This window comes from Apostichopus japonicus, chromosome 23, assembly GCF_037975245.1.
Source record: "Apostichopus japonicus isolate 1M-3 chromosome 23, ASM3797524v1, whole genome shotgun sequence".
Taxonomy (NCBI): Eukaryota; Metazoa; Echinodermata; class Holothuroidea; order Aspidochirotida; family Stichopodidae; genus Apostichopus; species Apostichopus japonicus.
In genome coordinates this window covers 4291302-4317753 of record NC_092583.1, presented here as the reverse complement: position 1 = coordinate 4317753, position 26452 = coordinate 4291302, and the positions used below count along the sequence as shown (strand labels likewise).

At 35.9% G+C, this 26452-nt stretch overlaps 1 protein-coding gene across 1 annotated transcript; it reads left to right on the top strand.

The window, feature by feature from the left end:
* The first annotated feature begins 247 nt into the window (after window positions 1-247).
* On the top strand, window positions 248-25320 carry LOC139964598 (DNA ligase 4-like). Its single transcript, XM_071966320.1, has 26 exons — window positions 248-352; window positions 970-1194; window positions 1532-1609; window positions 3210-3308; window positions 4005-4069; window positions 4559-4709; window positions 5539-5631; window positions 6154-6258; window positions 7384-7490; window positions 7969-8049; window positions 8921-8986; window positions 9853-9899; window positions 10721-10817; window positions 11614-11673; window positions 12730-12830; window positions 14158-14249; window positions 15236-15328; window positions 16156-16266; window positions 17194-17379; window positions 18155-18304; window positions 18944-19122; window positions 19521-19569; window positions 21072-21233; window positions 21556-21690; window positions 22537-22646; window positions 23025-25320. The coding sequence occupies exons 2-26, from the start codon at window positions 991-993 to the stop codon at window positions 23173-23175; spliced, it is 2772 nt and encodes a 923-aa protein (XP_071822421.1). The 5' UTR covers window positions 248-352; window positions 970-990; the 3' UTR covers window positions 23176-25320.
* Window positions 25321-26452: the final 1132 nt, after the last annotated feature.

Genomic DNA, 26452 nt, shown 5'->3' with positions numbered 1-26452 from the left:
TATTTATATATGCGTGGGGGTGGGGGAGGGGGGGAGCGGGGGAGTGAGGAAATGTCAACCAAGCTGGCAATGTGTTAACGAAGATCACCGTCTCCTATGATTTTATTACCCGTTTATCCTGCATGATTAACAGCTGAGGCTGCTTCTTTGATTGAAATGGTCACCCGAGACATTTCTGTTTCCATAGTTTCATTCTAGCTAACCCAATTTCACCAGGTATGATGACGTCACGAACGTAGACAAGTTACAGCTTGAGGCATACCACTGAAATGGAAACTGTTCGTATGCTATGTGACTTTGATTACGGATAGCCTCTCACTGTATTAATTTCTGTGGGACTGAATCCGCGAAGGTAAGAATTGTTACTAATTATAACTGCATGAAACATCTCTCCGATTTCATTACTTTCAATGACACCTCCTTACAATGGACTGTATGTCAGATTCAGAGCTGCCTGTCGAGATATATAAACAGCTAATCCAAAATCAAACAAATTTGTTCTCGTAGTGGAAGTGGTACATGCACACACTCCACTGCGTGGATGAAATGTAGATCATTGCCCCAGCCTCGTTCTGCATTATTACTTCTTAGCGTAACCTGAGTGAAACTTATGGATGATTGGTACTTAGTATACACATCGTGCAACTTTCACTTCGTTACAATGTAATATCAGTTGTGATATCTCTAGGCTCTACTGAGTGTAGCACGCATAGACTGGTATATTATAGTACATTTGTTGGCCTTGTCTATGCTAAGGCCTAGTGTATGAAAACATGGAACAGTGTTTTGATGAAGGGATTAAATTGCTTCTTGAATTTTGAATAGGCCTACACGTGACTGTTACTTGACTTTGTATCATATGGAGGGACAGTGCTTAATACCTTTAACACTGCAGTTTCCTTATCAATATATATTTCACAGAATTAATTGACATTTTTCATTTCAATTCTTCTCAACTCCATTTTTCAGCCTCATTATTATTTTGACTGCATGCCAGGCTCTTACATTATGGCAGACCAAAGTACACCTCAAGAAGAGACAGTTGCAACTTACATCCCTTTCGCTGAGCTGTGTGGATTCTTGGAGAAAGTTCAACGTAAACAAGGAAGTGACAACAAGAAAGCCATCTTCAAAAGTTTCCTGGAGAAATGGCGGGAATGCCACACACAACTTCACAAAAATAACCCAAATGTGGTAGGCTATTTACAAATTGTTATGAGTAGAGATGATGGGGTAAAATGGAAGTGGGAGGGGCAAGGGACTCTGTATTGTAAAGCTTTGACAATGTGAAGTTTTGTACTTAAAGGTCACTTGCTGTGTGCTGCTGATTGATCATAACCGTCTGGTAACTTTGTACAGAAAGTCAATGAATAGCAAAGTCACCCGCAAAAGTAAATTATGGATAAAAATGTTTTCTTCTCAAGTTTGTTTATATGGTTGTTTCTTGCTGGTGTATCTGCTGTGATTTTGTGGTATTGTGTAGTATATAAGAAATCGTCCAAATTTAAAATAATTATTTCCTTTTCAACAGAAAGATTCTTTTTTTCCTGCTATGAGACTGATCTTACCGCAGTTGGAGAGGGAGAGAATGGCCTATGGCATCAAAGAGGTATTACATGGGGTCTAGGCTCAGGAACAAACCGTCCTGTTATAGGAAAAAAGTTTGTGAATTGACCAGTCCTTTTACAACATTCTTAAATCCTGCCAATTTTATTTTAACTTTAAACTCAGCCAGTAAGTCAAACATGACTGAAATATACAGGCAAGGATATATTCTGTACTGAAAATAGTTGTCAGATGCTGTTCTATTAATGTGACTTTACTGAAAATGTTATGTTGAATTGCTGATACTGATTTTGAATGGTAATATGTACACATTTCTATGCTGACACTGATGCAACAAACAGTTACAAAATATTTTGACATTTTTGCTCATGATCGGAGACCTTAATTTGCAAGCACAACAAGCTGGTTACAAATTCTAGTTGTTACAGCAAACAATTAAACAAAGCGTAAGACATCCGTTAAGGTTATAGTGCATAACACCCTCCCTCCTCTAAGTAAAATAAAAAAAAGGAAAACTAATATTCTGATGGTCTGTGCTCTAACTATATTCGCTCTAACTTCAATGAATACAGTGTATACTGGGCACAACTGGTCACATGACCCAGTGAGCAACACATCCCTGGAATATTAGCCGACAAACCAAGACTAGAATTATATACAAATTACAGTTACAGGATACAATATACCTAGGCCTAGAGAAAAGAGATGACATAGAATTACATAGGATTACGGAGAATAACATAGAATTACACAGAAATTACCTAGGATTACACATACCTATGGGTCAGACTGGAAATAATCCACCTATATACAGATTGCAGAACTTGCAAAATACATGCACCTAGGTCTAGAGAAAAGAGATAACATAGAATTACATAGGATTACAGAGAATTACATAGGATTACACAGAATTACCTAGGATTATACATACCTATAGGTCAGACTGGAAATAATCCACCTATATACAGATTGCAGAACTTGCAAAATACATGCACCTAGGTCTAGAGAAAAGAGATAACATAGAATTACATAGGATTACAGAGAATTACATAGGATTACACAGAATTACCTAGGATTACACATACCTATGGGTCAGACTGGAAATAATCCACCTATATACAGATTGCAGAACTTGCAAAATACATGCACCTAGGTCTAGAGAAAAGAGATAACATAGAATTACATAGGATTACAGAGAATTACATAGGATTACACAGAATTACCTAGGATTACACATACCTATAGGTCAGACTGGAAATAATCCACCTATATACAGATTGCAGAACTTGCAAAATACATGCACCTAGGTCTAGAGAAAAGAGATAACATAGAATTACATAGGATTACACATAATTACATAGGATTACACATACCTGTGGGTTAGATTTGAAGTAAGCTGTAATAACCCTGCAATGTGGTTGTAGTATTTTTCTTTTGTGTATTAAAGTTGCATTGAAAGGAGAAACTTTACTATGCGTTATTGATGGTCTTGAGTGATCTTATTTTAATGATTAAATAATTATACCTTTGCATAATATTTTCATTCTAGTCCTGCTAGATGTCAAATTCTGACCCCTTTGAGTCTTTACAAGATTTTGCCTTAAATTGATGTGAATAAATATTATTCTTTCTTATCTTGTTAGCACACACTTGCCAAACTCTATATTGAAATACTTGGTCTTGCCAAGGAGAGCACTGATGCAAAGAAGCTACTGAACTACCGGGCACCGACAGCCAAGCAAGTAAGCCAGCCATGACATCACAAATCCACGTAGACCTCGGAGTTTCCGGGATATATTTTAGTAGTTCTTTGTATGTGTAGAAAGTAAAATAACGACTGAAAACTGCATTTAATTATAAACGACTGGGTTAAAGGCAACTAGCTAATTTGACTAATTATTTTAAAAGCTTGCCAACTATTTATACCCAATTCACAATGTGCAATAAACCATGTAAAAGTCTTGCCTCTGTAGACTGAGGTGAGCACTTCTTTGTAGACCACGAGAGTATACATATATATATACATACATATATATATATATATATCTATATATATATATATATATATATATATATATATATTTTGTTAAAGTAACGCACGGACTGTGACGTCTTTATTATATGATTCGTTTACTTTATAGTTTTCCAAGTGTGACTGCCAGTGGCAGCTCCATGACATTAACTTTAATTTAACTCCAGCTAGCATCTACATATGCAAGTGGGTAGCTTTTTTGAAGTTTTGACATCTTGAAGGTGATAAAAATGTAATCGGTTGCTTTGGAGATATCTTCGATGTTAATGTCACAGAAATTGTTTTGAGAAAACTACCATGTTACAATTCTTGTAAAGCACCTATAGTTATATAATTTTTTTTAATATATAATAATGTTTACTAATTATAATATTATGTTTATATAAAACATCTCTTTCATCTACAGGAAGCTGGAGATTTTGCCAGTGTTGCCTACTTTGTCCTCAGAAATCGATGTCCAGAGAAAGGAAGGTTTGTTCAACTTGACCATGTTCTTTCTCAAGGTTTGGTTGAGGGGGTGGGGTGGAGTGGGGAGGGGATAATGGGTGGGGGAATGTAGGTGGAGAGCAAGTGGAATTGGTTCTGACCAAAGTTATGCACATAAGAGCAATAGTACCAAAACTGTCTTCTACTCTCAGTAGCAAGAAGTCTTTCAGCTGTTGTCTTCATGTACCATTTCCAATGTTACAGAAAAAGAATTCCCTCTGGGGTATTTACTGTGAGTTTGCCCATGTTCTATCTTCCTCACACAGATCCTGTAAATCCCATATGGGTAAGCTTAAGTTACAGCATAAGACCATTTTGCCCCCCCATCCCCCCTCATCTGTGAGAGTGATCCCCCCCTGTTACAAGGTTGGCATATATGTAAATGTTACCATAACTGAATATTTTGAGCTTTTCATTAAAAATAAATTCAGGCAAGAATAAATATGAACTTGTCTCCACTCCCTTCTCATTCAGTCTGACAATCAAGGAAGTCAACGATTGCCTCGACGCTGTCGCCTTGAACAACGCAGCCAAGAAGAAGGACGTCGTGAAGAAGAATTTGATGCATCTGTTGAGAAATACTAGTGCCATCGAACAGAAATGGTTGATCAGAATGATAATGAAGGTGAGGGGAAGGGGAGGAGAGAGGGCTCGAAAAATAACAGAAGTTTAAACAAAAGTTCAGGAAACCGCCCTCTTGCTAATAGTAGTGTCAATTGGGTCAATTTTGACGGTTAACGGGTGAAGTCTCTTCTTTAAACTGAAACCGGTTTACCAGTTATAATGGTTTGACAGTTAACTAGTTATAATAAAAATAAAATAAAACTGTTAGCAAACTGCTTATCCACTAGAGAACCTGAGTAGGAGAATGTGTAAAAGTAAGGCTAAGTGACAAGTAACAGTAAGGGACAAAAACATGCACAGAATACAGACAGGTTAATGAGCACAAAGAGATAGTTATAATAAACACTGAAGTTTGTTGCCCTCCCCCACCCCTTTGGATTTTTACTGGGGATGCCTTAAGAATGATGCTCATTACTGTCATAAAGGAATACATATTTCATTTGTTGACATGCATTCAGAATGTAGACCTACCATTCAAATTAATCTATTGTTTTTACAAACAGTTAATTCTGTCCGCTAAAACTGATCAATTTATCCAACAAATTCAATAACTTATTTTCATTATGAACAATAAAGTTAATCCACCTTCACTTACAATATCAATAATTAGATTCAATTTTAATTAAGTTCATACTGTCACAACTCTTTGTAAAAATCTTCATTTATCTATAAATATAAATCCAAATGTTATCCAAACCTTAATTTATTGCTTCATGTGATGACTTACGCAGACAAACAGATGACATAAACCATTGTATGTTAGCATTCAAATTTTTCTTGCTTATATATTATTTTTATATGCTTTTATACTATTTTTTATATTATTTTAGGAAATGAAAGTTGGTATTAGTCAAGCTTCCATCTTTGCAGTCTTCCATTCTGATGCAGAAGATTTCTTCAATGTTACAAACAGCTTATCAAAGGTAAGCATAATATGTTGTTTTTCACAAAACCTTTACATTCTTTCCCTACCATGCAATTTACACATAGAAACAAATATTTTCTTTGGAATTGCTTTCATTTTCACCACAACAGACTTTTTATACTGCAAGAGAGTATGTTACTGGAAAAGAGGGGGGGGGGGGGTGATGGGGGAGGGTAGGAGAGGTCTTTATGGTAAACTTGGAGGGTATTATCACATATGCCTGTTAGGGGCTTTATACTCTATTGGTGATGGTTGCCAAATGCTATGAATTTGGGTGATATTTATGCAGACATACAGAACAAATTCTTTTTGACCACTTTCCATGGAAGGACAAATTTTATCAAACCAATTGGTATGTCGAATGTAAGAATGGTTTTATTGTTTGTTCATGATAATAGGAAAGTCCCTTCAGACTCTATTATTTCATATTAGTAACATGTATAATGTATACATATTATTTATATAAAAGAAGCATGATTTGACTTTTTCTTTTCTTCACTTTTTATTCCATCTTTTTCAGGTTTGCACAGATTTAGCTGATCCCAAAGCCAGACTGAATGATATTGCGATAAGTCTGTTCTCACCGTTTAGTCCGATGCTGGGAATGAGAGCCAACACGAACCAGGTATAAAGTTAATGTAATCCATGCATTACAGCTCTTCTCTATTGAATGAGTTGTCATGTTTACATTAGACCAGGGGTTCCCTAACTGGGGTGCATGAACCCCCAGGGGGTGCGTGAGTCCATCCTAGGGGGTTGGTGAGACGTTTCTGAAAGTCAAAACTAGAGTACTTTTTGTTGAACTAAAATCGGTTATATCATATAATTGAGTAATGTACAAAAGTCGTACCTATCGACAAACTATGAACTTGATCTTTTACGAAGTACTGTTATGCGTATTATAGTATAATGATGACTCAGATTGTGTCTCGAAAAGTTGGGGGTTTGTGGACATCCACAGGGGGTTCTTGGGTGGATAAAGTTAGGGAATCCCTGCATTAGACTTTTTTCTTTTAGCAATTTCCCTGAGGGAATAACTTAATATGCTATATACAAGAAAATGTGGCAAGTTGCTACACTAATGCAAATATGTATAACATTTTTCTTTGAGTTATTGAGAACCATGTCATTAAAACTAATATATATATATATATATATATATATATATATATATATTTCGGAGAAAATTGTGAACTTCAAAACTGCTGCACAAACGGTGAACGCTAACTTATTTCCCGTTTGTTATCTTTGAAAATTCTCTTCGGTCGGAGAGTGAAATTGAAATATAGAGAAAATGGGGGAAAATAAAATTGAGGAAAATTTCCACAAACCCATTGACAACTTTTCTATAAATCTTCAAAATAAAGTAAGCGGTTGGTCCAATTCAAAGAAATGACATCGGTCACTTGGCCAAAGCCAGGAATGATGTTGACCCTCCCCACCATGTTTGTGGATACTAGGATATCGGCCGACTCTTATAGTGATAGGATTTTAACAAAATTGAAACGCTCGCCTACTTCCACCTAAGTTATCACAAATTACAAATGTAGATAAAAACAGATCTTTTTCTTCCCATGAGACTTTCGTCGAGATAGTATTAATCAAAGGCCTTAATTCATTTCATTTCTAACGAATCATGCATTTTCTGTGATATTTATTCACACATGTCTGTATAATGCAATTGTCTAAAAGCAAATGGAAAATTTTGAGATTGATTTTTTTGACCTTGTTTTTTCCTATTCCTCACTAGGTTGAAAGGCACATGGAACACAAACCGTTTTATATCGAGACAAAGTTAGATGGAGAGAGAATTCAACTACACAAGGACGGAGATAAATTCAAGTACTTCTCTAGAAGGTATAACAAAACCTTTTGGCAAATTTAAACAAAAAAAAAGGTTGTGGACCAAGAAGGCACATGGGCCCATTCTTGGGCTATCAGTATGGTAGAATACAGAACTTAAGAGAGCCATCTTTTAAAATAACAATAATGCCCTTCCTATCGCCAATTTACGGTATAACCGTGTAAACCTTATTTGCTGTGTAAACCGTATCAACCTTATTTACTGTTAAACCGTATTTACCATGTAAACCGTTTTACCGTGTAAACCGTATTTACTGGGTAAACCGTATTTACAGTGTAAACCATATTTACCGTGCAAATCGTATTGACTGTGTTAACCATGTAAACCATATTTACCGTATAAACCGTATTTACCATGTAAACCATATTTATCGTGTAAACCGTATTTACCATGTAAACTTTGTAAACCGTATTTACCCTGTAAACCTTATTTACCATGTAAACCTACTTCATTTTTTTTTTACTTCTTCAGGTCACATGACTACTCATCATCTTTTGGGGAATCCCCATTATCGGGAAGTTTGACACCCTTCATCGCAAATTGTTTCAAAAGGTAATAAAAATTTCCTATAATTCAAGGATTATATCAATGTGATGTATTAGTATTGATCAAACCCTATGATGTTTCAAGGTTCAAGAGATGAGGAGGAAATAGTTGATGAGAGATCCAACATGAAACTAAGAGATGTTTGTGTGAAGGGAAGTAAAGAAAGGAGGAATAGAAGTTAAGTTTCTGTTTTGGGTTTGGTTGCCAAATTTATGTCAATTTTGCCTTGTCACACCAAGTTCCATTTCTTTTAAAGTAAGATAACTTGTAATCAGTCAAAATCAAGCTTCCTTTCAAGAAGATTTCATCGATTTGAATATTATTTATCGAATCATTAAATATCCATTCAACCAAATTTTTTCCAATCTTTGTTTCTACGATATCTTCAGTATTTGAAAAGGGATTTGTCCAGCAAGCTTATAAATTACATTTTTGTGAGATTTTTGTTTCAAATAGTATAGAAAACTAAGTTCCAAGATTATGCCAAAAACTAGAAAAAAGAATCAGAAATAGAATCAGAATCAGAAACACTTGGCTTGAAAGTACATTCAAGATGGGTACCTAATGGATCAAAAGAGGACAAAATTATTGTAATTTTGTACAAGATGAAAACTTAATCAATATCCAGTCTTTATTTCTTTACCACTATCAGAAGTTGGGATAAGTCAAAAGGGGTTTAGGAAAGAGGAAAAAACGTGGAGGTGGGTGGAGGGTGGGGTAGGGGGGGGGATATAGAGAGCAACATGTTGCCAGGAAATTTACATTTTAGATTCTTTAATAAATATCATGTAACAAGGACTTGGCTACCAAGTTTTCTTGAAGTATTATGAAAATTTGTTTTATGGCATCTGTTACAAATTTCTCTCCCATCTTGCAGTGATGTGCAGAATTGTATCTTGGATGGGGAGATGTGTGCCTACAACACCAAGACAGACTCATTGATGTAAGTGATATTATATTTAAGGTATAGATTGTTAAAAGAGGTGTCATCATTTGGTAAATGTAACATCGTTTTCCATACAATTACACTTTCTACTCATATTTTCCCATGTTTTCTCTAAAAAGGTGCTCAGCTAAAAAAAAAAAAAAAAAAAAAAAAAAAAAAAAAAATAATACTAGAATTTTTTTTTTAATAGTAGTAAAAACATAAATAACAACAAAATAGATAAAAAAGCAATGGCCAAGAATGTTGTCTCATTAATGAACAGAAAGCAAGCCATCTATTTCACTTCAATTATTAATTAAGTAATTAACTTTGGGAAGATGGAGATGATTGGACAGGAAGGCAGTAAGTAGTTTAAAGGCATTGAAGACTCACCCCAACCGCGTGCCGCCCTCTGAAAAAAAGTTAACTTTCCGTTGCTTGAAAGTGAAATTTTTTTTCTTGTCGCTACAAAATGCAGACAGTAATGAAACGTGATACCTTGTTATCTTTTATCTGGACCCGAGATGTCCATCGCTGCTATGTACACTGTGTTGTGGGTATTGACCATAGTTGTATGTATTGACCAAACACTAGTGCCTAAATACCGGCGGAAGCAAGCTGTGTGTGTATTTTTGGAGATCGATGGTGGTGTCTAACACTTCTGTTACACCTCACTTAGTAACTAGGTCAGATTACCGGCATCAGACGTTTCTTAGTACGCGAGTCTTCACTCCCTTTAACATCCCATTTAATGCTTTAGTTTCTTGCTTTAGTGTCTAGTACATCGTTATAAAGTTATAAATGCTTCATGGAATCATGCAGGCACCTGTACATCTGTACATCTGCACATCTGTACAACTTTTTCCTGCATTTTACCTCGTCAGTTCCAAAGGTGAAAACTTTGATGTGAAGGCACTCCGAGATGAGGAAGGTAAGATTGTTCATCAGTTTTATGAATTCACACCGATCTCTGTACATTTAAAGTTTAAAGTCTTTTTCATTGTGTTCACCGTGCTCATTAACCTGTCTGTATTCTGTGCATGTTTTTGTCCCCTCTGTTACTGTAACTTGTCATTTAGCCTCTGAAGAAGATCCTGCTAGGATCGAAATGTCAGGCCAACTTACTTTTACACATTTAAAGTTGTATTTGCAAACTATTTTTAAGTTTTGGTCTTGGCTGTTGTTCTCTATCGTAATCCTCATATTCATACACATAAAAATGATTTCTTGTAGAGACTAGGCCTTTTTTTATTTTTTATTAAAATTCAAAGAATGGGCTGTCATTGTTTAAAATTCAGATTCATAAATTTGATTCCCCCCCCCCCCCCCCCCCCCCCAGTATAATAAAGATTCAAGCTCACAAGAAGAAAAATGAAAAACCAAAATGTCCTATTATATAGATAAGAGACTTTGAACCTGAAGTATGGTAGGGACATTAAAAACAGTGAAAATGGTCTTATTAGTAAGCAGTGTGCTAGCTGCAGCAGTTGTTAGGGCCTTATATCTTTTGTGTACAGTCAGCTTAAAAGATGGTGGAGGGGTAGAGGAAAGAAGTATGGAATCCAGCATAAGGGATGCTGTATGTTATGTGATACCTGAACATTAATGATTTAAAACAATGGTTCTTTAGCAAATCTGAGGTTGCTGCTACTAATGTTTGTGATTCAAATTTTTAATTTTTTGAGTTTGAAATTTCATTCTAGTTTGCTATTAAAGTATCAGCTCATTTTCCGCTATCTGTCGAATATTCAGGTATCCAAGTCTGTTACTGTGTGTTTGACATTCTGATGTTCAATGGAGAGAAACTAGCCAACCGACCGGTACGCGAACGCTTAACATATCTAAAGAAGTAAGTATTGAATTTTCAGGAAACAGGAATGTCCTTCCTGATAAGTTTGTGTTTCACCGTCTTTGTTTTGTCCCAAAGCTAGAGTGTGTTATTATTACATGTGAACAAATTAATACCAGAGATATGTTCCTGAACTGTTCATACTGTCAGTAAGAGTGCTTGAAAGCATGATATAGAAGGACAGTACAAAGTGCTATTAGCATTGACAAATTTTCAACGACTAGCTTCAACCATAAATGAACATGTATAAATAAAATAAAAATTTTTTAAATTCTGATATATAGTAACACTATTGTTTAAATATTTAATTTGCATTTATTATAAACATTCATAGATAAAAATTGTTCTTCTCATTTTCATTTTCATATTCATACGTGGTGAAAGTCACTCAGCCAGAATTTTTCAGTGCTAACACCACCCCATACTCTCCTCCCATATCATGCTTCAAAGCACTCGTACTGACAGTATAAACAGTTCCTAATCTTTATCTGACGGAACAAAACTATTCGTATTGCTCATACTGTCAGTACGAGTGCTTTGAAGCTCGACATGGAAGAACAGTTTATAAAAAATTGTCCCAACTTATGTGGTCATGAATATTCATTTACACCCTCCTCACATTACTGTCATTCAAAAAAAATCTGATGATACTCATTGTAACCAAAAGGAATATTTATTTATGATAATAGCTATCTTGAAAAAGAACTTTTGCAGATTTATATTTCAACATTTACAAAAACATTTAGAAAAACAAAATTACCCAACCCTCTGTGATTCTTTCCATCTCTGATTTCAGGGTCTTTCACCCCGTGCCAGGACGATTTCAAATCGTGGAGCAGAAGCAGGCTTCTACAAAGTGAGTCGATCTATATCCTGTTCTTATTTTTATGTTTCTCAAATATTTCTTCATCGTTTACTCAGTGACACAAATTTTTCCATTTTCCAATTTGGTTCGCAATTCTCTGTGAGTGAAATACAACTCTGTGTGTGTCTTTCATTGGTCGAAACTTTGCGTTATTCTGATTGTGAATTCAAATGGTATTCACTCATATGCCTCTTTCTACGCTAAGAGATCTACATAGGTTGCAAGAATTGAATTCTTAGGGATTTCTTAAAGATTTCTTTTTTACTCAGCCCCAGATTATTTGTTTCTTCCAACAAAGTTTTATAGAATCAATTTTGGTTTGGTTCCCAAGTCTTTAATGTACGTACCATGATCTCATTGTTCACGGTGCAAATTTGACGGACTAAATTAAGAAAATAATTAAAGAAAACACAGGGATGTGCCCAGGATTTCCTGATTGCCAGGTTTACTGATCGCTGTCGACTTTTGAAGGTGCTCAGATGCCAAATGCTGGCACATACACAAGTACTAGTTTTGCTAACAATTTACACTTTTTAATTATTTTTTAGTGAAATATATTACGTACCTGGTAAAAGTTATTAGTTTGTTTCAAAGAGATTTTACAAGGGACCGATTGAGAGCCTAAGTAATTTTTCTAACATGCGTAACTGATGCATTATTAGTCTGTATGATTTTGGCATAGGCTAGGCCCAATTTATGTTGAATATATTGTTAGGAATGTGAGGATTTTAGATGAAAATAGTGCTGGGCAGGATTCACGATTTTTAAGACAGTGCTGGACGGTAATTTTTAGTGCTGGGCGGGGCCGCACAGTGCCGCCCAGCGTGGGCACATCCCTGAAACATGTTTCCCAAGGGACCTATTCATATCAGTAATGGACAGTTCTTAACAGCAAACTGTGAAAATAGAAGAAATCTCACACGTAGGTAACTAATGTCGGTTGGATATACTGCAAGCGTTTGACATGATGTCTATACTGCATGCTCAGTTGCGAGAGAGAGATTTAACTGGTCATAAAATATCATTGTGTGATTTTGGTGTTCACAGATCGGAAGTCGTCGACGCTCTAAACGAAGCCATTGATTTACACGAGGAGGGGATAATCATCAAACATCCAGATTCCACCTACAGACCTGATAAAAGGAAAGGTAAGCGCACGGTCTCACTTTTATTCACGGTGTGATTTCTGATATCCAATGTTCTTTGTTGTTGGAACCAACGGTAAATTATATAGAAAATTGAAGTATTGAAGTAATTGAAATGCTTTATCCGTGTGGATATACCATCATCTTGTTAGAAAAATAAAAGCAGGTGACTTTCAAAAAAGTATTCTTGTAGAAACTCCTTTCTTCGCGCATCGAATGGTCGAACGACAAAGCCGCAATAGGAAAACGTTATGGTCACTGTCTTGTGTAAGCGTGTTATACTTGTGTGTATATTTGCGCTCCATGTACTGCACCAGTGCATGTCCAAAGTGATATGATTCGATGGAAAATTTTATTTTGGACTCTTTATTTTGCTCCATCAGTTGAAGGAATAAAAACGTTCTGAGGTTACTTGAAACTTAACTGTAAAGATTCCATTGTTAAAATTTGATCATCCGCTCGCAGCCGAACGCTATCATTACTTCCTTGAATGGAGACTGAGTACTATTGTTTGTGCAGCCGGACACAGCCAGCTTAGCAGTGGTGAAGGGCTCTGCTTTGGGTTAATCAGACTGCAGGAAGACGGGAGCGCCGCAGTCGCATAGCTGATTTTGTATATGGTGCCTTAATGTATTGTAAAGGCTATAGCAAGATAAACAACATTACTGTACTTCAGCTTATCTCAGCAATATTCCTTTATGAGAAAATTGAGGAAATGAAGATAATTTCTTTTGTAAACTTTTTTACCGAATATAATTAAAATGACAAAGCAGTAGAATATTATACCATCTGTTTTTTGGAGATAGCATTTTCTTGTTTAATTTTCTTTTGTTTTCATTCTTCTCATTATTTTGAAATATTTTTATCTTAGTAAAGATTGTGTTCTAGTTTTATACTGTCAGTGCTGGGTGTGTATTAGAATCTGATGTTTGTTGCTTAGTGTACAATGAACTAAAATGACGCATGGTGAATATCATGGTACAGGGCCTATTAATGCCTTTCACTTTTGCTATTTTTTCAGCCCTGTCAGTACCAACCTTCATCTAATCCTTTTCTTAGGGATTCTCCACAATGTAGGAAATAACTACCTACTTCACATATTTTTACAAAAAAAAATCTCATATTTTACATTTTTTTCCAATTTCTGTGCTCCTGTTAAGCTGTTTCTAGAATTTCTTTTGTTGCTGTTGGTGACTTAAAATTATTTCTTGGCATAATTTTACTGGTAGTTACATTATAATAACACGTCACTAGTTGCTTAAGTTTTGACTGTAGATAATTATTGTTTATTGGTTATAGTTTCAATCTGATAAATTTTGTTTGTCAACAGGAAGTGGGTGGCTAAAAATCAAACCGGAGTACATTGATAACCTCATGGATGAGTTGGATCTCCTCATCGTGGGCGGCTACTTTGGTAAAGGGGTGAGTGGGTCTGCATGTCACAGGTAAAGGGATAAGGGAAGTGCACACATCACAGGTAAAGGGGTGAGTGGGGCTGCACATTAAGGGTATAAGGATAAGTGGGCTGCACATTACCGAGAAAAGGCATAGAGGAATTGCACATTGGAAGTAAAGGGGTAAGTGAGGTGTACTTTACAGGTAAAGGGATAAGTAGAGATGAACATCACAGTCAGGTGTACCTAAGGAATATGGGAGGTGCATGATACAGCATAATGTAGTTTAATGTACATATAAAGGATATAGTGAGTTGCATGTTAGACAGAAATGGATAAGTTGAGATGCACTTTACAGATAAAGGGGTAAGAGAATTAATTGCACATGAGAAGTAAATTGGTGAGGTGCACATCACAGGTAAAGGGAGGTGCACATCACAGATAAAGGGGTAAGGAGGGTGCACATCACAGGTAAAGGGGTAAGGGAGGTGTACATCACAGATAAAGGGGTAAGGAGGGTGCACATCACAGGTAAAGGGGTAAGGGAGGTGCACATCACAAGTAAAGGGGTAAGGGAGGTGCACATTAGCAATAAAGAATGCAGTGAGGTGTACCTAACGGAATTATGGAGGTGCATGGCACAGGGTAAAGGGAGTAGTGAGGTGAAAATTACAGATGAAGGGACAAGTGAAGTGTATTTTATACAGAAATGGTTAAGTGAGATGCACGTTACATATTAAAAGCTAACTAAAGTGCAAATTATAACTGAAGGGGTCAAGTATAAGTTTGTGTCTTTACAGGAAAAAAATGGAATTTTGAGTTACACATTACAGATGACAGGTTAAGTGAGGTACATATTACAAAATGAAAGGTTAATTTAGGCGTAGATTGCAGGTATTGTACTTAATGGATAGGATTTTATCAGTGCGATACACATCACAGACAGAGGGATTAACTGAGGTGCCTATCATATCATCATTACGAGGTATTTTTAACATTCTATTATATTTCCAGAGCAGGGCACAGATGATCTCACACTTCATGTTAGCTGTTGCCATACCACCCAGAGAGGGCCAACACCCTACCGTCTTTCAATCGTTCACCAAAGTAAGCAAACCGGCGGTTTTATTTCTCCTGTAATGAGAGATTGAGGGGTGTTGGTGGGGTGGAGTGGGGTGGTGGGGTTGGGGACTTTGAAGGTAGGGAAGGGGGTGTTGATACAGTGTGACATAAAGGCTCTCATTGACCGAAACGCAAGTGATTTCATTTCTCTCAGAATGAGGGAGGGATTTGAGGGGTTAACAGGGTGAGAGCTTGGAGGTGAAGGGTTACAAGGGAGGGCGATATACTGTAATCAAACGTTAAGTAATTAGCGTTTACATCTTATGCTGATCTCCGTTATCTGTCATTTTTTACCAAGACCACTCAAAGTTGTTTGCTTTTACCCTTTTGAACTACTTTTGTTTCAACTTTTAAAGATCGAACGTGTCTTGCAAAAGTACCATCAAAGTAACGAACCCCTTCTGGGTGAAATGCTACTCCAAGTTGTTAAATCGGTCAGTATTTGTCAGTTGGTCTGTACACGTTACCGTAAGGTTTGAAAATGCTACTGAATAAAATAAATTTAAAAAGAAAACAGTTAAATAAAGACGAAGTTGCTTTGTTATCGGCTTTGCAAATTTTCAGGAGCACGAATGAAACTTGGGATTTGTTTGCAATGTTTTTTTATCACTTATTTTTAGAGAACTGTCTTGTTTACTGGTTTTTAGTATTTTTAAATAAATAAATAAATAAATAAAAAAATATTTAAAAAAATAAATAAAAAAATTTGATTTAATATCAGTCTCAATGTTCTTATCTAATAAGTACTTTGGCTTTTTTAATACTTTTATGCTTTAAATATTTTTTCACCATTTTTCTTTCTTTCTGGACAGATTGGCTCTGGTTACAGCTTAAAGGAGTTGCACGAATACAATCAGAAACTAGCCGAACACTGGAGACCGTACAAAAAAGAAAATCCACCAAAATTCCTACAGTGCACAAAGGTAATAAGTATTTGTGGACCGACGAATATGTTAATCGGACTGTGTAATGACCAAAAGGCTCAGCATACTAAAATATAAGTGCTGGAAGTTTTTGCAATTCCTCCCCCTCCCCCGAAGTTCTGACCATCAAATGTTTTCCCAGACATGGGGTGGGGGTGTTCTGCTTTTAGATAAAATGTCTCAGCTACGGAAAAACTTCATAAGGTATGGAGAACAAACATCTGTTGAAGTTAAAGCATGGATGGCTCATATTGTTTGACTCAGGCATACTTGGGGACCGATGCAGATGAACTTTGCAAAAGTCAGAAACTAAACCCTGCCCTCTTCTATAATTAAAACTGTATTTTAATTATGAACATTTGAAATATTACTTATGTATTTGAACTACTCTATGTATTTACATTTGAATATTTTTATTCTTTTCTCTATGCATTGTTTTTAGGAATGATTGAATACTTTGCTTATGTATTTTAATATTTGTATTTACTTATGATTAATACAATTGCCAATATATTTACCTATGTAGAGTTTATACATTTGCCTATGTATTTAATATGAACTTATGATTTTAATACTTTGTCTAGATGTTTTTCAATATCTTTATTTACTGATGATTTTTTTCATAATTTGGCCTATGTATTAACTATTAATTTCTTCATACATTTGCCTATGCATTTAATTATGAACATGTTAATGCTTTGGCCTAGATGTCTTTTAATATTTGTATTTACTTATGAATAATACAATTGCCTATGTATTTAATTAAAAAGGGTTTTAATACATTTGCCTAAGCATTTAATTATGAATGTTTTGATCCTTTGGCCTATGTCTATACTCACGAATGTTTCTAATATTTTTGCCGATGCATATATTTAAATAATTTAATATATTTTAAATAATTTTTACATATGTTTTGCTTTCTTTCAGGAAAAGCCAGAACTTTACCTCGATCCATCAAAGTCTTTCATCGTCCAGATCAAAGCCGCAGAAATCAACTCTTCTAACGCGTATAAGACCGGTTGTACGCTGCGGTTTCCTCGGCTGGAGAAGGTTCGGGACGATAAAGAGTGGCACCAGTGCATGACCACAGACGAACTGGACAACCTCAGAGAGGTGAGAATATCAGTGCCCCCCACCCCCACCCCCCCCCGGAAAAAAAAAAATGAAATCAGAGTGTATGGAAATGAAAGTTTGATTTCAAAATGATTCCAAACCGCAGCAACAGAGTGGTATAGTGTGATATTCTCTATTTTCTGCTTTAAGATAATGATAAACTAATAATAATAATAATATTTGATTTTCATATAGTGCTTTATACCAGCGATAGGTCTCAAAGCGCTTTACAGACGTTATATTACCCCCAGTTATGTACTGCGCCCAATGACAAGTTACCTCACAGTTACCCATTTAACCCCTGGGTGGAGAGAGGCAAGTGAGATAAAGCATCTTGCTCAAGGACACAACGTAATGAACTAGGCAGGAATCGAACCAGCAATCCTTGGATCACAAGTCCGACGCCTTAGCCAATTGGCCACCACGCTCTCAAAAACTAAACTAAGGGGTTGGTATTGGAGACAGGAAGGAAGATTATGATTGGTTCAATTTCAGATCTGATAATTGATGCAAACTATATTTGACTGCTCACTCTCTCAAAACCCCAAAAAGGCATTTTATTATTAAATTTCAGAAAGATCAGTCAGCCCCCCCCAAAAAACCCCCCCTCTCCTGTGCTAATTTGTTTGAAATTTAGTTGTAGATTCATCTACTGTGTAAGGTGCTAATCTGTAGCTGAATCGAAATTTTGAGAGAGTTGACCACAACAAATATTTCATAATTTAGTCGGGAGTTATGTTCATAAATATGGATTCACCTACCCTATTCCTCGTAGGCATCACAAGGCAAACTTGCTGCCCGACATGCAGGGATGAATGAGGACGGAGATGAAAGTCCAAAAAAGAAACGGGTCATATCCAGGGCCAACAGACCAGTTGCCGTGGCGGCACGTTTCCGTGGTGTCGATTCGTCTGAAGTGCAGAAGGTATCGTACTCTTCTGTGTATAAAATTTGAAGTTTGATTATTTTTGATTTAGTTTGTTGCTTAAATTGATACTTTGGATGAAGTGTTAAAGATTATTTGTTTCTCTCAAGCATAAATATCATCTGAATATTTTTTCATAGCAGCAAATTCCTCCAGAAAATGTTAATTTAGTATTTACTGCAGTAAATGTTGAACAAAGTTGGTTTGCACTCATTACTGAGACCATAGAACCCTATGATAATGTTTCCCACAAGAACCAAGTGATTTGAGCAATGGTTTCATGTGAAGTCGGAGAAGATTTTACTCCTGGTTCAGAAGGATCAGCAGGGTAACAAATAACTACAACAGTCCAGATTCTTATCTGCAAAGTAGGCTAGGCCAAGTTTACCTAGTACCTAGTTGCTTAAAGTGTGGTAGGTCTAAGCTAATTATCTGGTGAATTTTCAAAAGGCAACAAAGTTTCACAAGGGATTTTGCATTTGTCATGTTTAATTAATACCTAACAAACTTAACAAAGATAATGTATTTATTGTTGAGAGAATTTATACAGAAAACAACCAGGTTACTGAGCAGTTGAATATGCATTGGTGTATTAAACTCATCATTACTCACCGATATTTATCACCTATGTTATTTTAGGTCTCAGAGATCCTCGCCGATAAAGAAATCTGTGTCATCAACGGACCTCCCGGGAAGACCAAACCGGAGTTGGAGAAGATCGTGATCGAACTCGGAGGTCAGATCGTCCAAAATCCCGGTCAAGAAACCCTTTGTGTTTTAGCAGACAAAGTCAGCTTGAAACTACGAAATGTTATCAAGTAAGAAATATACCTGCAAATGAGAGAGGTTTATGTAGGGGAGGGGAGATGGGGGGGGCATGAGGGGACATTGAAATTGTCTGAATAAGTAATAACTTAGGATAAGAAAGGATAAGGTTGATAGAATATGTAAAGGATAGTACATCCATAACCCTCTTTACCTCTAAGGTTACATCAAAAGAAATGTTGTCAATCAATATTTTCCCTGGCACTGAAACATTTTAACTTGAAAGAAATAATGAAGTTGATTTTGCAATAAAAGTTAGGTGTACATTTTGAACTCAATTGTGCTGGAAGACATCTTGAGGTATGATCAAGAAATCAGAAAACATATGATAAACATCTGTAATCTCATTCTTTGAGTAATAAATCTTTGAACCTTGACTTTTCATTTTCAGGTCTGATGTTTATGATGTGGTCAAAGCCTCTTGGTTACTGGAATGCAAGGTGTGAATATTAATCTGTTTATTGAACAAATTTATTTTGACGCTTGTGCTCAGTTTACAGAGCACTTTTCAAGTTGTCATGCTTTTAACTTGTTCTGATATGAAAACAACCTCTTGTTGAGAAGTACCCATTTTTTATCAAGAAAAATACTTATCTGGAAATTGCATTCAATGAACAAAATTAAAGTATTTGATCTTTGCAAAATTTTACTATAAGAACAAATAAGAATCACAGCTATTTATTTTTTACTCATTGAAAAAGTGAATGCTTGACATAAAAATGATGTGAATTCATGGATCCATACATTGAGTTGTTCCCTAACCATTGGTATTCTACACTACACTATACTAGACTATGCTAGACTATACTAGACTAGCCTATGCTATATTATACTAGACTAGCCCATGCTAGACTAGGATATGCCAGACCAGACTCGACTAGACTATGCTAGCCTAAACTATGATAGACTACACTAGACTCGACTAGACTATGCTAGACTGCTTGATGATGATAGCCTAGACCGTGCGAGACTTTACTAGGCTAGCCTAGCCTATGCTAGACTAGAATATGCCAGACTAGACTCAACTAGGCTATGCTAGCCTAAACTGATAGACTAGACTCAACTAGACTATGCTAGACTGCTTGATGATGATAGCCTAGACCGTGCGAGACTTTACAAGGCTAGCCTAGCCTATGCTAGACTAGAATATGCCAGACTAGACTCGACTAGGCTATGCTAGCCTAAACTGATAGACTACACTAGACTCTACTAGACTATGCTAGACTGCTTGATGATGATAGCCTAGACCGTGCGAGACTTTACTAGGCTAGCCTAGCCTATGCTAGACTAGAATATGCCAGACTAGTCTCGACTAGGCTATGCTAGCCTAAACTGATAGACTACACTAGACTCTACTAGACTATGCTGGGCTAGACTACTAGACTATTCTAGATGATGCTAGCCTAGACGATGCCAGACTCTACAAGGTTAGCCTAGCCTATGCTAGACTAGAGTATGCTAGACTAAACTGATAGACTACACTAGACTCTACTAGACTATGCTAGGCTAGACTACTAGACTATGCTAGATGATGCTAGCCTAGACGATGCGAGACTCTACAAGGCTAGCCTAGCCTATGCTAGACTACAGTATGCTAGACTAAACTCTACTAGGCAACCAAACCTATGCTAGACCTGACTAGACTAATTCATTTAATATCAGCTAATAGTAATGACCAAACATATGTAAACTACTGAATAAATATGTAAGATACCAAGGCTTGACAACATTTTATTATTATGAAGGAGAGCTAAACTATCATATTAGCTATGCAGTACAAGTTGAAAAACCAAGGTTTTGTGACCTTCCAGCTCAAATATGGATTGGTTAGTTTATCCTATAATCCCCCCCCCCCCCAATCAAATTTCTCATATCAAGACGCATAGCAATGTTGGCAATAATGTTACTCTAATTGTTCGCTCTTCTGTGATTTTTGCCGCAGGAAAATGAGAGGTATATGCCATGGCTACCATCTCACATGATACACACGTCCCCCGACACCAAGGCCAAATTTGCAGAGGACTTTGACCGGTACGGGGACAGTTTTACCCAAGATGTCGACCCAGAGAAACTTAAAGAAGTATTCCGAAAAGTTGACTCAGAGGTGAGTTCACACTATTTTCCAAATAAAATTAAGAGAAGCTAGATTATAGCTATTTAAGAATGCAAGTTGAGGTTGTGAAGTCAGAACCCAAGTTATAAGGAGGTATTTTGTTTTAGTTTGTGCTGTACAATGAGGATTCTTTGGTGTCATCTATTTTGCCAGCACGAAGGTCATATTCTTACCAGAGAGGGCAGCATTTATTATGATACAAACATGGGAAAAAAGGGTACTTTTCATTAATATCGAAATAGGAGCACCTTAGTGTATAGAGAAGGCTGCACTGTTTCATTGCTTCCCTGTGGTAAATTTATTTTCTCAACAGAATAACGAAGAAGTTACTCCAGAAGCAATGGCCGAACTGGAGATGAAGTACTTTCCACAAGAGTCGCCACTGGGTTTGTTCCGACTATGTAAGGTGTACATGGATTCTTGTCTTGTTATCGGTGATCAGTCCACAGTAAGTCGTAAAATTTTTACATCCAGGTTTTCTTTCCAAAGATTTAAAAGTAATTCTGGAAGGAGAAAGATTGATGGAATTTTAGAGTTAACATCTGATAACACAATATAGAAAGAAAAAAAAATTACATGAAGCAGTAATTCTTATAGGCATTTAATATTTCAAATGTATTCCTCTAAATTATGTAATATTTTGGAATGTTTATTTTATGGCGAAATAATTGATGAGAGCATAAACTCTTCTGGTCAAGTGGAAATGTTTATTGCTTGTTTTTTTTATCGTTTTTTTTCTAATATTCCTGTCAAAATACTTTATTAGCATTGTATCAACAACAGAAAATGTACAGATAAAATGCAGTTGGTTACAATTTCCTCAATTTGTAATGTATTACGAACATGCGATATTGAGGCAGTCGTAAATACGGTCAGAAATAGTATCCGTTCTCAAGTGATACTGCTTGGGTTAGGGTTACCATATGTCCGTATTTCCCCGGACATGTTTTCTCTTTTTTCTACCTCACTGGTTGAATTTACAGAAGAAAAAAACGCCAGGATTTTTAAGGTAGTTCGGACAACATTGTGATAAATTTAATACGGCTTACAAACTTTCTCCACAGTGATTTGACCATCTGGCTATTCCAATTAAGGCAAAGAAAGGCAGGTTGTCAGTACTAAGTCCTTCAACCATTCTGATCTTACAGGATTTGAATTTTTTACCCCTTCTCAGAGGACGTGATGACTTTTCCTCCTTTGTTCAAATGAAATATGGTAACCCCCAACTGCCCTGTGGTCATTGAATTACATAATGCCTTCTTCAAAGTATCGTTTTTTTGTCCACATCCAACAGAAAATCAAAGATTGTTCGCTAGACTTGGTCGCCTTGGAGATGAGGTTTTACGGAGCAGTGACCGTGGCAACACTGGAAGATGATGTTACCCATGTAGTGTTGGATTCTAGGTAAGATTGTAAAGTGTCTTATTTAAATAATTTCTCTTTATGTTTGTGTAAAGTAAAATGATAAATGTTCTAGCTATGAAACGAGATTTCATATAAACGTTACTTTATTTCATCCGAGGGATATGCAATTTTTCATTGTGGAGGAGTACTTAGTTCCTTTCAGTGTCAGACCCTTAAATTCAGAGGAATAATGGACCAGGTGCAGCTCGGCCTGTAACTGTCCAAAATTTAGGGAAATTTGGAATACTTACAGGAGTGGTAGATGATGACACCACTTTTTAAAATCTGGCAAACTACGATCAATTTATACTGATTTGTTTTTTGCGGTCTCCCAGTCCATCAGTTCATAAACTCTTGTTTTTTGTCCCCCTCCACCAGGGACCTGTCCAGGGTACCAGAGTACAGGAATATTGGTAGGACCCGTAGAACCAAGTTCCACGTAGTGACCTCTGATTGGGCGAAGGATTCCATCGAAGCCGGTAGAATGAAGGCAGAAAGGCAATACGGAGCTTCCTTACCGACAGTTTAGAAAGAGACCAAATTCTCAGGAAGTTGCATTCTTGGAACAAACTTTTATCAGCTCAAAGACAATTCAGTACTTAAGACGGCTAGCGTACTACCGAATGTTAAATGAGAGATTAATCTCCACGTAGTCCTCCAAGTAGAGCACCAGATAGAGCCGTATAACGAAAGTAATTTTTTGTGAAAATAAAACTCATAGGTAAAGATGAATTTTTCGGAGGACTATAAAGATAAGGTCATGAAGATCAAGTTCAGAGAATTATTTGGGATAAGTAGCAATCATACTGGTGGAGAAAGCTTATAACCACTTTTTACAGTATCAATAGAGTAGTTGATTAACCTAGTTTTTTAATTTTGTAAGGTTTTGATACAAAGATTTAATGATTAGGGTTAATTCTCATGTAAACAAAAGTCATGATGATTGGGATAGTCGACTTGACCTCATTTCGAAATTGCATGAATTTTTGAAAGACAGAAAAACATACTTATATGTATTGTTTAATACCTTATGTAATACCTTATGTATTACCTCATGTATTAACTATATGTATTGTTTAATACCTGTCAAAATGTGACAGGAAGTATGCAGGAATATAGATGGCTTTGATGTCCGTAATACAGGTTTTGTAATCTACGTAACATACTAGTTGCCTTGTTTTATATAAAGACTTAAACAATGGGTCTTATGCAAGGTACATAGATGGACTCCAAAAGGGAGGTTTGTAGTGTAAAAAATACAGTACCATTTATGAGATCTGTTTTTTAAAGGGTGTGAAGACTCGCGCAAAAAGAAACGTCTAATGCCGGTAATCTGACCTAGTTTCTGATGAGGTGTAACAGAAGTGTTAGACACCACCATCGATCCCAGAAAATACACACACAGCTTGCTACCTTCGGTAATTAGACACTAGTGTACAGTCAGTACATACAGCCGCGGTCAATACCCACAGCACAGTGTATAAACGATACAGAGATGGACATCTCAGGTCCAGCTAAAGAAAACAAAGTATCACGTTTCATTACTGTCTGCATTTTTGTAGCGACACAAAAAAAGCTTCACTTGCAAGCAACTGAAAGTTAACTTTTTCAGATGGCTGCTCGCTGTTTGGTGCGAGTCTTCAGTGCCTTTAACTTAACAACTCAAAAACTAACAACATGTCATGTTGATTAGTGTATCTTCTGTATGCATAATATTAATTTGGTTAACACACCACTGTCTGAGTTCTGTATTGATGTCACCAAAGCCTGCGTGAACTTCAAACTCAGTACGTCCATCTACCTTAACCAGTGCAAGAATCCTTTTCAATTTTTCCAGAGGTCAAAAAGGTCACTTGAGGTCACCATAGGTCAAAAGTATGAATATTTTGGTAATAGCAAGAAGAGCTTCGAAGGAAAATCTTAAATGAACGTCAGACTTGTGGATGATGATGATGATGATGTACGATTTTAAATTGCAAAGAAACCTCGCCTGCACAGTTTACATTTAATTTTCTCATATAAAATGTGGCAAGGAATTACTACAAAGCAGCTTGGATTTCTGGTTATTCATTCCAGCTTTTGACAATATCACATCAATAGTATGTGACTAGTACATATGATAAACCATGCTATGATGTAATTTTTCTTCTTACCGATGGAGTAAGGAAAGTGAAGGACAAGACCACCTTCAGCAGGTGGTACCAGGTGAGAAGCTAGTATTATTAAGATATCACCACAAAACTCACAGTAGGGAGGAGGAGGATGGTGCAGTTGTTGTGAGGGTACAGGTAAACTGATGTCATTTATTCTAAAATATTAGATCTGAAATAAAGATTAACTGAAAAGCAAACCTGTAAAATAACTGATGGTATATTTCTGATTTTTTTCTTATTCTCGTCGAACTCTCAGGCAGGCCACAATGCGATTGAAGATAAGTAATAGATAACTTGATAGAAATGTAAGGTAAGGAAAGCTTAGTCAAAGATCTATTTGGTATTACAGCAATGTCTTGACTTTCAATAATAACACTGTAGCTACATACTATCTATTTCCTATTACAGTAATATATTGACTTTCAATAATAACTCTGTAGCTACATATCATCTATTTCCTATTACAGCAATGTCTTGACTTTCACTAATAAAACTATAGCTACATACTATCTATTTCCTATTACAGCAATGTCTTGACTTTCAATAATAACACTGTAGCTACATATTATCTATTTCCTATTACAGTAATATATTGACTTTCAATTATAACACTGTAGCTACATATCATCTATTTCCTATTACAGTAATATATTGACTTTCAATTATAACACTGTAGCTACATATCATCTATTTCTATTACAGTAATATATTGACTTTCAATTATAACACTGTAGCTACATATCATCTATTTCCTGTTACAGTAATATATTGACTTTCAATTATAACACTGTAGCTACATATCATCTATTTCCTATTACAGAAATGTCTTGACTTTCAATAGTAACACTGTCGCTACATATTATCTATTTCCTGTTACAGTAATATAGTGACTTTCAATTGTAACATTGTAGCTACAAATGATCTATTTCCTGTTACATTAATACATTGACTTTCAATAATAACACTGTAGCTACATACTATCTATTTCCTATTACAGTAATATATTGACTTTCAATAATAACACTGTAGCTACACATTATCTATTTCCTATTACAGCAATGTCTTGACTTTCAATAATAACACTGTAGCTACATATTATCTATTTCCTATTACAGCAATGTCTTGACTTTCAATAATAACACTGTAGCTACACATTATCTATTTCCTATTACAGCAATGTCTTGACTTTCAATAATAACACTGTAGCTACATATTATCTATTTCCTATTACAGCAATGTCTTGACTTTCAATAATAACACTGTAGCTACATATTATCTATTTCCTATTACAGCAAAGTCTTGACTTTCAATAATAACACTGTAGCTACATATTATCTATTTCCTATTACAGAAATGTCTTGACTTTCAATAGTAACACTGTCGCTACATATTATCTATTTCCTGTTACAGTAATATAGTGACTTTCAATTGTAACACTGTAGCTACAAATGATCTATTTCCTGTTACATTAATACATTGACTTTCAATAATAACACTGTAGCTACATATTATCTATTTCCTATTACAGTAATATATTGACTTTCAATAATAACACTGTAGCTACATATTATCTATTTCCTATTACAGCAATGTCTTGACTTTCAATAATAGCACAGTAGCTACATATTAATATATATTTCCTGTTACAGTATT

Excerpts from the sequence above, each read along its gene's own strand:
- LOC139964598 (XM_071966320.1), top strand. The coding sequence starts at position 991 with ATGCCAGGCTCTTACATTATGGCAGACCAAAGTACACCTCAAGAAGAG. Across the intron at positions 1,195-1,531 it reads ACAAAAATAACCCAAATGTG|AAAGATTCTTTTTTTCCTGC; the intron begins GTAGGCTATTTA and ends CCTTTTCAACAG. Across the intron at positions 17,380-18,154 it reads AACTGGACAACCTCAGAGAG|GCATCACAAGGCAAACTTGC; the intron begins GTGAGAATATCA and ends TATTCCTCGTAG.